Source organism: Chenopodium album, chromosome 7 (genome assembly GCF_948465745.1).
Source record: "Chenopodium album chromosome 7, dcCheAlbu1.1, whole genome shotgun sequence".
In the NCBI taxonomy this organism is placed as follows: Eukaryota; Viridiplantae; Streptophyta; class Magnoliopsida; order Caryophyllales; family Amaranthaceae; genus Chenopodium; species Chenopodium album.
In genome coordinates, this window is record NC_137840.1 from 75,068,393 (window position 1) to 75,082,368 (window position 13,976).

General features: G+C 35.3%; 1 protein-coding gene across 1 annotated transcript; it reads right to left on the bottom strand.

Annotated features, from left to right (window-relative positions):
* Positions 1–8,339: 8,339 nt before the first annotated feature.
* On the bottom strand, positions 8,340–11,847 carry LOC145639596 (putative serine/threonine-protein kinase At1g01540). Its single transcript, XM_081690877.1, has 7 exons — positions 10,906–11,847; positions 9,814–9,918; positions 9,606–9,728; positions 9,334–9,504; positions 9,121–9,250; positions 8,822–9,031; positions 8,340–8,658 (listed from the first exon to the last, which is right to left on the bottom strand). The coding sequence occupies exons 1-7, from the start codon at positions 11,574–11,576 to the stop codon at positions 8,491–8,493; spliced, it is 1,578 nt and encodes a 525-aa protein (XP_081547003.1). The 5' UTR covers positions 11,577–11,847; the 3' UTR covers positions 8,340–8,490.
* Positions 11,848–13,976: the final 2,129 nt, after the last annotated feature.

Genomic DNA, 13,976 nt, shown 5'->3' on the forward strand with positions numbered 1-13,976 from the left:
CATGAGCATATTGAAATTTGCTCATCCTATGAGCAAAACTGATAGTGAACAGTGATATAGTGGGGCCCACAGCAAGCACTAACGTCAATTTTTTTTTTACTTTTCGCACCCTCAAAACGACGAGTTTTGGGGTTTGGTCTGAACAACCATCCTCCAAAACGCGTCGTTTTGAAGGCAGCAAAGCAAAAAAAAAAATTGCAATTAACGGCTGACAGGGCGCGTCAGTCCAGCCAATAGGAAGCTGACACGCGTCCCTGTCAGCCTTGTCCTCCAATCAAAAAATTCAACTGTTTTGCAACGGTAATAAAATGAAAACGGTAATTTGACCGTTTTATAATTATTAAAAAAAAAAAAAAATTCACCAACGGTTATATTTTTTTTTTCTCTACAAATAGAGATCCATTTTGACATATTTTGGTATAATTTCAAAAATCACAAAAACACCCAATATTACACTTAATCACATTTCTAGTGATATTTATGTTATAATTTCTAATATAAAGTTGAGAAAGGTTATTTTTTTTTTTGGTTTATTATTTTTAATTACAGTTTTTAGTACTTTAATTTTTTTCAAAACGTTATTATAATGATATTTTAAGTAGCAATATTTTTTTTTGTTTAAAAAAGCCAAAAAACTCTTTATTATTTTCACTCCCAAGTTTAGTTTGATTCAATTTTCATTTTCTACTATTACTGTTTATTTTTTAGTATAACTACTTTTTTTCTCAACAAAAAAAAAAAAAATTATTTTATTACTTTTTGTAGCACTAGAAATTATTTAAAACGTTATTAACGTTATTCCATTTTAATTTAGGTGTGCCTCTTAAGTAATTAATGTTGTTTATTATACAATATAATGGATCCAAACAACCCTAATTACAATCAACTTGCTCAACATTTTTCTGATTTAGGTGATGATTTCATTAGTAGTCCAAATTTTCAATTATTCCTAGGAAGATTAGGCAACCCTTCTTCTCAAAATTCCGTTCATCAACCAACACCTCCTCAGATTCCCAACAATGAAAACACTTTTTTTGAGCAACAAACTCCTCCCGTTACCGAAGGGAGCAACTCTGAGTACGATCTCAGCCAAGAAGAAGCTGTTCCGGAGACACCACAGTACCCTCCACCACCTCCAAGGATTCCGACCAATCAACCACTTGCCAAAGCGAGTCGCATTTGGTCGGTTGCTGAGGATGAAGCTCTAATTGGGTTCTATCTAGAACTAAGTGATGATGCGCTTCGTGGTACGAGCCAAAAGGCATCCGAACTATGGCGAAAAGTTCATGCAGCTTACTGTAAACTACAAGCTGAGAAACCGCATATTCTCCCGCCAAGACCTTTGAAGAGTTTGGAGACACATTGGAGAAGAATGGCAGCTGATTTGCTACAGTGGACTAATTGCTATGAGGAGGCGGGCAAACTCCCTGAAAGCGGAAGTGGTTACAACGAAGCCGATCGAATTAAACACGCTTCCAAGTTGTTTTATATCTCCTCTAATCCACAACATAATTTTGCATTTTCACATGGAGTGGAAATGGTTAATAAAGATCCGAAGTGGAGGACTAAACTAAGATGGGGTCTGTCAAAGGAGGAAAGAAAGGGTTGCGGTGCCGATGATGAGGAAGATAGCAGTGGAAGTGGGAAAAGGTCTAGGGCGGAGAGTGAGAATGAAATTCGTACTGATGGATTTATGTCCGGAGGATTACCACGACCAGACGGTGTCAAAAAAACGAAGGCTAAGCGTAAGGGCAAAGCAGTTGCTTCCGAAAGTGCAATATTGAGCATTAGTGAGCAGATAAAAGCGTGTACTGAGGTTAGAGAAAGGGAGGCGAATTTACGACAACAACGGTTGGAACTTGATAGAGAAAAGGAAAAGAGGAAGCAAAAACAAGTTGAGTTAGCAGAGAAGAAGATGAATTTTGATATGCTTCAATCACTTTTAGCAAGGACAACACCGCTCACTCCAGCTGAAGAGGCCCACAAGGACGAGTTACTTCAACTAGTCTACGGTAGAAATTGACTGTATTTCCTTAAGTAGTTTATTTTTAATTAGTTGTATTATTTGGTTAGATTTGTTTAATTAGTTTATCTTTTATTAGCTTATCTTTATGTTGTTCAATTTCAATTAGTTTATTAGTAGTTGTATTCCGAATTTAGATTTGTTTAATTATTTTATCTTTAATTAGTATATCTTTATTTTGTTCAATTTTTATGAGTTGTATTCATGTCCCTTGTCTTATTAGACATTGAGTAGTCATATGTATTTGATGTCAGTTGTATAAATGTATTTTGAATAGTCAAGATTCTTTTCTGTCTTACTATCTTAAGTGTCATTGAATTGTCAATCATGTTTCCTCAGTCATTGAGTTGTCAATCATGTTTCATCAGTCATGGAATTGTCATTCATTAATTGGACTTGTCACTGAGTTTTCATGCTTATAAATGATAGTTATACCATCTTAAGCAAATATAATCCAACTCCTCAAAAAATATTGCAAACACTCAAGTAACCAGCAAACACAATGTTTTCCATTAGCTCAACCTCCAGCTCGTCTGATTCTGATCAATACGTTGAATTTGATCATTTAGTTGACGAATTTGTCACAACCCATCTACCAACTTTGTTATATAACAACCAAACACAACACCAACCCGTATCCGATGTTGAATGTGTTCCAGAGCGTAGAGGGGATACGGATAGAAGAGATAGGGAAAAGGGGCATGTTCAATTATTTAATGATTACTTTGCAAGTAATCCAGTTTATAGCGACAAACAATTCCGGCGTAGATTTCGAATGCAACGACCTTTGTTTTGTAGGATTATGAACAAGGTTGTCGAAGGGGATCAATTCTTCCAGCAGCGTAGGAATGCAGCTGGAAGGCTTGGTTTATCACCGTTGCAGAAATGCACCGCTGCGATTAGAATGTTGGCGTACGGTACATGTCCAGATGCGGTGGATGAGTATCTGCGCATTGGCGAAACTACCTCCAGATTGGCTTTGCAACATTTTTGTGAAGGGGTTATTACACATTTTGAAGCTGAATATCTCAGAAGTCCCACCGACGAAGATTTAAGGAGAATCTTGCATCAAAATGAAATGCGAGGTTTTCCCGGTATGATAGGTAGCATTGACTGCATGCATTGGGAGTGGAAGAATTGTCCTATGGCTTGGAAAGCGCAATACGCAGGCCGTAATAAAAATGCAACCCTCATTCTAGAGGCCGTTGCAGATCAAGATTTATGGATTTGGCATGCATTCTTTGGGATCCCGGGATCTTGTAATGATCTTAATGTCCTTTACCGATCTCCGGTCTTTGATGATGTTCTTCATGGTCGGGCACCTCCAATTCATTTCACCGTGAACGACCATGAGTACAACTTGGGCTATTACTTAGCAGATGGCATTTACCCAAAATGGGCTACTTTTATTCAAGGTATAACACTTCCACAACTTCAAAAGGAAAAATTATTTGCTGATAAACAAGCTGCAACTCGGAAGGACGTTGAACGGGCTTTTGGGGTTTTACAGGCTCGGTTTGCCGTTCTACGACAACCCTCCCTTGCGTTTAACGAAGACATATTGTGTGACATAATGAAAGCTTGTATCATTATGCACAACATGATTGTCGAAGATGAACGACACAACTATGCTCGGGCCGAAGTTTTAAGAAGGTACTATGAACAAGATCGCCCGCAAATTACAAGACCCACTACAAGTGCTACAGTTAACAATAACGAGCCTTTTGAATTCAATGTTGGCCGACCGCCAAACGTTGATTTCGACACGTACGTCCACAGAAGAATGTCACTACGTGACAGAGACACTCATGTTCAATTAAAAGCGGATTTAGTGGAACACATTTGGCAAAAATATGGCTCTATTAATGAGTAAAAAAAATAAATTTGTCGTAAGATTACAATTTAATAGAGTATTAATCGTACGTTTAAAATCTAGGTTCGTTATTGGTTTGTAGTATTAAATGTATTCGTACGCTAATTAAATTTTATGTTGTATTACATTTATAATTAATTAGCGATTAAATTTCAATATTTTGAATGAATATTTAATAATTGTATTAAATTAAATAAAAGTATAATTGTAATTAGTACCCATAAATATTAATTTAACCAAAACATATTAAATATTAATAGGGTGATGTGTAAGAGAGAGAGATATTGGTGGGGTATATGAAAAAGTAGGAGAGAGATTGATGAACATTTTTTTTTTTGCTCACTAGTGGGATAGATTTTGCTCACTAAAAATGCTCATGAGCAAATTTAGTTGGGAAGAGAGAGAAAGTGGGTAGAGAGAGAATGAGGAGAATTTTTTTTGCTCACTAGTGAGAATGCTCTTAGTTTGGTCAATCCCTGAATGTTATTATCATAATGCGCACTTTCAATCAATTCATGTTTGACAAGTGCCTGCTTTTTTGTAAGGTTATTTAGTTAGAAATTCGTAATATGAGAATGCTTAGCAAGAAATTCATCTTACTAAAAACTTTGTACACTTTTGCCTTGCCTTTGTAGACAGCCGTCAAGAAAACTACTTTTGCTAATTATATACAAGGAAAATATAAATTACGAAGTATAATGTAAATCTAGTTACAAACGTGTTTGGATCATTGGATAAACGCGTAGATAATTATTTTATATAATAATAAGCATTTTTTTTTTACAAGAATACAATAATTAGATTGTATATTATACACTAATTTTTCTTCATGTAATTTTCAATTTACATATTTGATCATCAATTAATATGTACTGAAGTTATACGAAATATATTTTATGACCCCTTAGATGCATCCCTTACCATCTCGAACGTTATTGACACAAGGTCCTGAAATCACCAAAATTGGTCCAAAAGCATAGATTGTAGCCTTCAATTTTAAACAATTTATGAATTTTTCGCTTGGAAAGAAAATAGGTTAAGGTATTTTACATGGACTCCATGACATTACACATAGGGAGGCTAAATGGTGGCTAGAAGCCTAGAACAGTCCATTTTGCCTTTAATATGTCTGTGTAGCCTTTTTATGTACATGCATCCCTTGATTAACTCAAGACCACAACAAGCATTTATATGATCAATTAGTGTCACTTATGGTTCCAAACTACATCATATGACCCTAAGATACAACCCTTACATACCATCCTACAAGTTTTTGACACCAGAGTCCAAAACCTTCAAAATCGGTCTAAAAGTGTGGATTATAACCTTTAGTTTTGGACAATTTTTGAGTTTTTAAGACTCAAAAAGAAATTAAGTGAGGGTGCTTCCCACGGACCCCTCAACATCTCGAGAATTCATTTGGGTGATAAGAATTGTTTACTTTGCCTTTAAATTATCAATTTGCCGTTGACGTATATGCTTCCTTGCATTGACACCACGAACAATTATGCGACCAACTAATGGTCGTATATGATTCCAAACAACATTATATTACCCCGAGACGCATTCCCTATGATCGCCCGGGTTCTCGACACCGAATCTTAAAAGTTTCGAAATTAGTCCAATTTTGTGTAAACTATTAAATTTGGCTTCCGAAGAACATTTTTGGACCTAACAAGAATATGCCTTTGAGGTGCTTACTAGAGTTCCCAAAGGAGCTCAAAGGCCAACTTGGTGCCCGAAACTATCTCAATCATGCCTTGGCCCAACTTCATCATCATGTCTTAAGATGTCTTCCCTTATGTTGCCTTGCCTAGTTGCCTTGGACAATTGGACCACACTTATGCCTCCTACTTAGCAATTTTAAGAGATTATATAGGTGTTTTTAGGGACTATGGTGGACTTCATTCTAGTTTAATTAATCCTATTAATGGGACAAATTGGTCTTGTTTGTGTTTCATAAAATACGTGCTAACTTGTGATGATCCTTCTAACTTGTGATGTGATGATCATTCTACATTGATCTAAAATATTATCTATAATGCCAACATGGTGAATTATGAAAAGAAGATAATGTTCCGTGTACTAGTAAAGATACTTTGAAAAATTCGAGACAAAATGAGAAATGAAGTACGTAGTAATTCTTTGGCAAGACCTATGACTTGATTCAACAACTCGATTCCAAATATCCCCGTCGATTCAAAGTAGGAAATTTCATATAGATATATACGAAGTATAATCAAGCCCGTTTCTGAGAATTTTGTGGCCTAAGGGCGAACCTAAAATTTGGGGCCCTAACACTTACATAGTATTTATTAGATAAGTAATTTGGGTATGCAAAAATATACTTTTACACAACACTCTTTATTCCTAATACTACTAAATATGATAAATAATTGAATAAATTTGACAATTGTATATTTCAATTATCTTCAAGTTTTGAAAAAAAAAGTAAAATCTAAAACCTAATAAAATTTGTTATATACAACTAGAAGTGCCATATACCCCGGGTAATTTACTCTTTTTTTTTCTCATTTAATAGATGAACAAACAAAATTTGCTCATTTATTAAATGAGCAAAAATCAATGAGCAGATAATCCAATGTACAGAACAGGCTCTCAAAACCTAAAGTAATACCACAAATTGGATGAGCAAAAATTAGGAACAAAGTAGATAATAAGGAGTAAAAAACGAGAAAAAAAAATGAGAAATATAATGTGAAGAACAGTGAAATTAAAAACGTTTATGTGAAATTCTTATGGCTAGTTTGGAATTTATTTAGAGAATAAATTGGAATAGATGTTGAAAATTTCTCCGTAAAAAATAACATTAATCAAGGAAGGTGATGATTTTTAGGGGAGTAATTGATTGAGTTCAATTAATTCAAATTTCCAAGATTGATTGAAGGAGTTGATTTTTAACTTTCCAAACATTAGAAGAGGATTTTTAAGTTAAATATGCATTCAAGTTGTACAATACACTTTGAGCTTCCTATTTTGGGGCCCTGGGCAGCTGCCCCGGCTGCCCTGGCCCAGATACGGCCCTGAGTATAATTTGATTCAACGACTTGATCCTAAGTAGCCCCATTATATCACGTTAATTACGACGCGTTCAAATAAGTATAAAGCCACTTAAAAGACGGAGGGAGTACACTAACCAACCAACTCATGCTACCTAAGATGCAAAAATGCACGTTAAAGTCAAGCTCATTTTGCAGCATCAACAATTCAGCACAACATTTCAATAATAAGATAGAGTAGTTAAACATACTGTCAGAGATATTGTTTTGAAGAAATGATACTGTATTTGCATGGTTGAGCCTCCATTAAAGTATAGAAATAGTACATCCGCTGTTTTCGGAGACCAGTTTCATGGCAACTTGGTACCAACAAGTACCAATCAGATTTGAATACCATTAAAAGCTTTCACATGCTACTGTCAATGCAAAGAAATTCAAAATGTGTGTATACTGGTAAGTAATCAAGGCATCCACATGCTAATATGGTAGTTTTTAACTACTTTCCTATTTAGACAAACAGATTCAGCTAGCTGTATCAGCATTAACCTATCCCATCTCCTTCTACAAAAGGCGAAACAGTATATGGTGTAACTAAAAAGAAAGAGTAATTTCTGAACTAGTTAGGCAACTTACAGAGGGAAAAACACGGTTAATGAACGGATTGTAGTTACTAGTGAAGCTAAGGGGCAATCTTGACATTTCGCTCTCTATGTGGAGCCAGGAGGGAAAGAAAGTCAAAGAACCCACCAAAGTTGCCAACTCAAAAGACTAAAGGCAATCTATAGGAGTTTGTGCTAAAAGGATAGTCATGGAAGCATATAACAAAACATCATGAGATGAAGGACAAAGGACAGACATTATCCCAGAAACTGCCAAAAGCCAGTTTGGAAGCTTACCTTTGATGTTCAAGGTGGTGGCGCTGGCACCCGGAAGATGAAATAATTTTTCGGGTCCCTGGACAGATCATGTTCTGGCATCGATAACGATATTCAGAAGCATGGCCACATATAATTCTGTAGAACGTTAAGTTCCTCAGCTTGCTGGTACAGCTGAACTAAGGAGTGCCCACCAAGTGAGAAAAAGGCAAGAGTTTGTGTATTTAGGTAACATCACAGTATTAACTAGTTCAAATGGTCCACACAGTAACAAACCCCTTAGTAAGGCACTAAACACTTAAATAAGGTTGATCAACCATAGAAATGCATAAAATGACAATGTCATGGATCCATCCGATAAGATGTGGACTTTTATCTCTAATTTAATTTAATTAATGCATTCAAATGTTTTGTGAAAAGGAGAAATATTGTGGACATTAATTCTTTCCATAATGAAATTTATTCAACTAAAAGAAAAAGGTCTAACTTTACAAATGGGTCCTAAACAGCTGGCATGTTTTTCTTTATAAAAATGGGCGAAAATTGAATGAATAAATAGGTATAATGCGGACTCAAATATATTACTTTGTAGAGAATAAAGTTACAGGGGTGAGAAAATTGAGGTAATATAATCAATGGATAAACTGAGCTTCTAGAATTCAAGTGTAAAAATGAATGCAGACGGTACCCATTTACAAACTATCTCCGTCTGTTTGGTTCGTGATGATGGTCCCTACTAGTTTCACTCTCACTATTATCTGTAGTGCTTTCCCGCAAATGCTTAGCATCAGCTTTGACAGCAACAACAGGCTTCGCTTGTGGATGGTCATGAACAGAAGTGGCAGATTCTCTTCCAGCTCGACGATCCTGCATACAGTAGGGATAATATTCAGTCATGAAATGAGCAGATAATCAGCATTCATAACTTCTTTTCAGTCAATCTCAACAAGCAGTTTTAAACACTACGGAGTACCAAATAAACTTAGCAATGCAACAAATCAATTACTCAAATGAGTTTAGGACCACATACATCACGGAATAACAAATCATCCGCTTCAAGCATGTGGATAACATGCCCCATTTTTGGCCTCTTATGTGAATCAGGGTCAACACATTTAAGAGCAACTAAAAGAATGCGTTTCAATGCTTTCGAAGTTGGCATCTCAGGCAGTTTAGGATCCACCACTTCCTCGGATCTTCTATTTCCCACCATTGTCTTTAACCAGTCTACCAAATTCACCTGCAATCAATTTGCAGATTCCATCTATTAGGAACACAAGGAAAACATTGCAAGTTATGCAATAGTGTAATACAAAGTATAAAATTTACCTCTCCAGGTGGGCGACTATAATCAACAGGGGTTCTCCCTGAAATTATTTCCATAATAAGTATTCCAAAGCTATATACATCACTCTTTTCAGTCAACATTCCAGTACATGCATATTCAGGAGCTACATATCTGCAACAGGATGAATAATTAGATGAGCATAAAAAGCATTGTTTGACTAATTCAGATACTAGAGAGCAGTAATTCACACTCACCCAAAAGTACCCATGACACGAGTTGTCACATAGCTCATCTCAGAACCAAGCAACTTAGCAAGGCCAAAATCAGAAACTTTAGAGTTCCACTGCCGATCAATAAGTATGTTGCTAGACTTGATGTCTCGATGCACAACCTTGGGTTCAAGGCCCTCATGAAGATAAGCCAACCTACACCAAAATAAATGACGAATATCTGTCAATAAGATTACCATCAAAACATTGAAAAGGTGTACAATCCAATAATAGATGAACATGCTGCAGGAATTTACCCTTTGGCTGTTCCCAAAATAACGTTCATTCGGATATCCCATGTGAGAGGGCTTACATCACCAACATCACCATGAAGCCATTGGTCTAAATTGCCATTGTCAACATATTCGTACACTAGCATCCTACAGACACCCAAAGAAAAAAGTCACATAACCAACTGCTCCAATAACCAGAAATCAAAAGTTCTGAACTTGATAAATAGATTACCTATAAGCTCCCTCAACACAGTATCCAAGCAACCTAACAAGATTCTTATGTCTAACACGTCCGATAGCTTCAACTTCCACCTTGAATTCCTTCTCGGCTTGACCCCTGGAAAGTGGTCATTTATATTAGCCAGATTATACAAATGACAAATTGTATAATCAAACAGTCTGCGTCTCCACAAATACCAAATAAGTTTTTTAACATGACGTTTAGAAAGAACCGCCCTTAATCGAGTTTATAACTCTTAATCAATATTAACAAACTACACTAGTGGGTGACCCCTGCACTCACCAGTAGACAGTAGAAAGAAGGCCCATAAGGTCATAACTATACATTAAGTTATGTATTATTCATTTGCGCAGATCTATCCATTACTTAGCTAAGGAATGATTAAAGTAACGAATAAAAGATATAAGGTTCTGATTTGATCTCCAATACAATAATTGAAAAAGGCATAATTAAAAGCTGTTCACAGAGTAATCGGGCCACTTTACAGCCAGCACAAGACATTATCAGGACAAGACAAGAATAATAACAAATTACTCAAAAGAAATTACAACATACTCTTCCTTATTGAAGTTATATAGAAGCAACACCTAAAAATTTGACAGCCAATTATCCAAGTTCCCATGAACTCCTAAGCTTCCTTACTTCCATGGAACACGGAGACGGATACGGATACGGGGACGGATACAGATACATCGACTTCCATTACTGTTTCATCGAATTTAAACCAAGAACAGGACACAAGCAGTGATACCAAACAATCCCTTAAATTTCTGTTCTAATTATAACATTTACAGCAAATGAGACTTCAAGTTTTAATCTTTTAACTATAATTCCATTCAAAACACCATCAAATCATCCAAAAATGGTAAATAATAATATCATAATGAGTCAAACAAATTAATTAACCCAACCCAACCCAACCCAACCCAACCCAAACACATTCATTAGTTCATTACTCCATCACACCCAAAATACAAAAACCTAAAACAATCAAAATGAACAATTAAATGCAAATAATAATCATCAAAATGAAAAACCCACCAAAATTAAATCCAAAAATAAAAGGGGGAAATCAAAATTTACCTGTTATTCAAGAGATTTTTGACAGCAACCTGAGTATTATCCTGCAAAATTCCATGATAAACAATACCATATCCACCTTCACCAATGACATTTTCATCCGCCAAACCATTAGTAGCTAATTCCAATTCTCTCAAAGTATACCATCTTCCCCAACCCAAATGAGAAACTTCTGGACCACCATACGACGACGTATTATGCTGACTACCACTATGATTATTATTACTATTATCACTTCCATAATTATAATGATTAACATTATTAGACCTCAAACTCTCCCCACTTGACGGAGCTTTATCAGAGAAAACAACTCGATGTTCGGGTTTTCCGATATCGATCTGGATCTCAGGAGCAGCGTTGATCATCGGACGGTGGTGGTGGTGGTGGTGCTGGTGGTGTACGGCCGGGATTATCTCCTGTATTTCCTTAGAGATCGGCGGAGTGACATCAGCAGGAACCGCATTGTTGTTGTGTTTGGAGGAGAGAGAAAGTTTTCCGGCGCCATTGTTGTTGTTCTGGGACTTTCTAGAAGTGATGCAGAGTGAAAGAAGGAAGAGGAGGAGGACGATGGTGGACCCCACGAAGATTCCGATGACAACCCATAATCGTAATCCGAAGATTGAAGTGGGTTTTGAGAGCTCTGAGTTCACAAATGCGGCGTCGTATATTGACATTAATTAATTCGTTGAATTAATTACCCAATTGGAAGATGAAATTGGTAGTTTAACTAGTGAGGAATACTGGGCATTAGGAGATTTCGCCGGAAAGTCGCCGGAAAAGGGAGGAATTCCGGCGGCGGAGGATGGCGGTGGGGAAGAGTGAGGTGTAGAGAGAGAAAGAGGAGAGAGAAAATGAAGGAGCGAGTAGACAGGAGGAATCGAGGGGTGAAAAAGATTTGGTTGAATGAGAGAGCATCGAATAATGGACCATATATTATACGACTAATTAAATAATGTATAGTTGTATACCATAGTCCAATATTTATACACTGTTTAGTCCAAGGAAATGAGATAGAGTGGACTATACTATAGATTGATTTATTATGGATTTATTTTTAATTATGGAGTATTATGAAAATGAAAATTTTCTTCTTTTATTTTTCTTTAAGATGGGTGGTGCTCAAAAGTCTACCGTACCGTTATCAACCGATAAAACTTCGGTTTATAGATAAATGTTACACATACAACAATGTCTATCTTATTATGAGTGTTACTTAACATGAATATTTATGTTAATCTTCTTCTCAAAAAAAAAAAAAAAAAAAAAAAAGGTTATAGTATTAATCACACTTTATGTGAATAAATAAAAGTAGAGAAAAAAAAGAACGTAAAAGATGAAATAGTTTATAACTATTTGACATTTGTTAAGATAAATGTATTGTGATTGATGTAGAAAGCATGATTTAAGGATAATAGTAACAAAGTTAATTGAGAATCTAATCAAATCTTTTTGATGAGTTGTATATTTATATTATAATATATTGCTTAATACAAGTTGTTAGGTTTGGAAGCAATTGCAGTATTATGTTTTCAACCCGGACAAATTCGACAGTTTATGTGAGTTCAATCTAGCGTGCATAGAGCCAAAGACTCAGAATTTTCCTTTCACAATTCACATGAATTGTTAGGTGGTAATTCAATGAATTTTATTAATAAATCAAATAAACTCACTGGATCATTCCATTTATAATGTATAAATAACTATAAAATTATGATTACATATAAAAATAAGTCAATGCTCTATTATGAAAAATACTTTAGGGCCTGTTCTCATTGATTTAATTGAGCTGAAGTGAACTAAACAGTACTGAACTGAACTAAACTTATTAGAGTTGAGGGTCTGTTCTCATCGACTGAACTGAGCTGAGCTGAACTGAACTAAACTAAATTGAGCTGAACTGAACTGAAATGAATATTTTATAAGAGAAGGAAATTAGGAGCTGAACTGAACTGAGCTGAACTGAACTGAACTAAATTGAACTGAACTGAATTGAACTGAACTGAACTGAACTAAACTTATTAGAGCTGAGGGTCTGTTCTCATCGACTGAACTGAGCTGAACTGAACTGAGCTGAACTGAACTGAATTGAGCTGAACTGAACTGAAATGAATATTTTATAAGAGAAGGAAATTAGGAGCTGAACTGAACTGAGCTGAACTGAACTGAACTAAATTGAACTGAACTGAACTGAATTGAACTGAGCTGAGCTGAACTGAATTTCAACGTAAGAGAACAGGCCCTGAGTTGAACTGAATTGAACTTATTAGAGCTGAACTGAACTGAAAATAATCTGATAAGAACAGTACCAAAATATAAATTTGTATATTTCTGAAGTAATTAATCAAATATAAATGTAATTTGGATAATAAAGAAGTAAAAAGCAAGATAAAAGACAAAATTAAATAATGATGGAGTATATCAAAGATGATATTAATATATGATACAAAAGAGTAATCATTCCATCTTTTGTTTTTGACTAGTGTACTAATCTTCAATAGGAAGTTAATAAGTATAAGCTACCACCACTATCCCAATTTATTGCTGCTTTTTATTCAAACCCTCTTTCCCTCTCTTATAAATTTGCTTTATGTAATTAATAGTCATTAATCACTTCCCCCTCTTCTTTTCTTTCCTTAATGCATGCTGATTATTGAGATTTGGGCAAATTGATACTTTGGATATATTTCCTATTTCCCTAAAATAATACGGAGTACTTTTTGAGTATCATTCTTTCAACCGATCACGTAAAGACAAAATACCCATAAAAAAATACTCCTCAATTTGTACCTTCGTTTATAATTTACCCATTGTAGCTCATATTTGAGTTAGAGAAAGTGTACACGATTTTTAGTAAGGAAATCATAATCGAACCTACTCAAGTTCAATCGAAAAATCTTCATTCTTAATAGAAAGCTCGTATAATTGGCTTCTATCAACAAACTTGGTGATTAAGATAACTTTACAAATAATGCAAAAAAGCCCTCTCCACTAGAGGTTTCTTTATTTTGATTAGTAGAAAATTTGCAAAACTTTACAAGTGGTATACATATATTTTTGATACAGTATTAGATTCA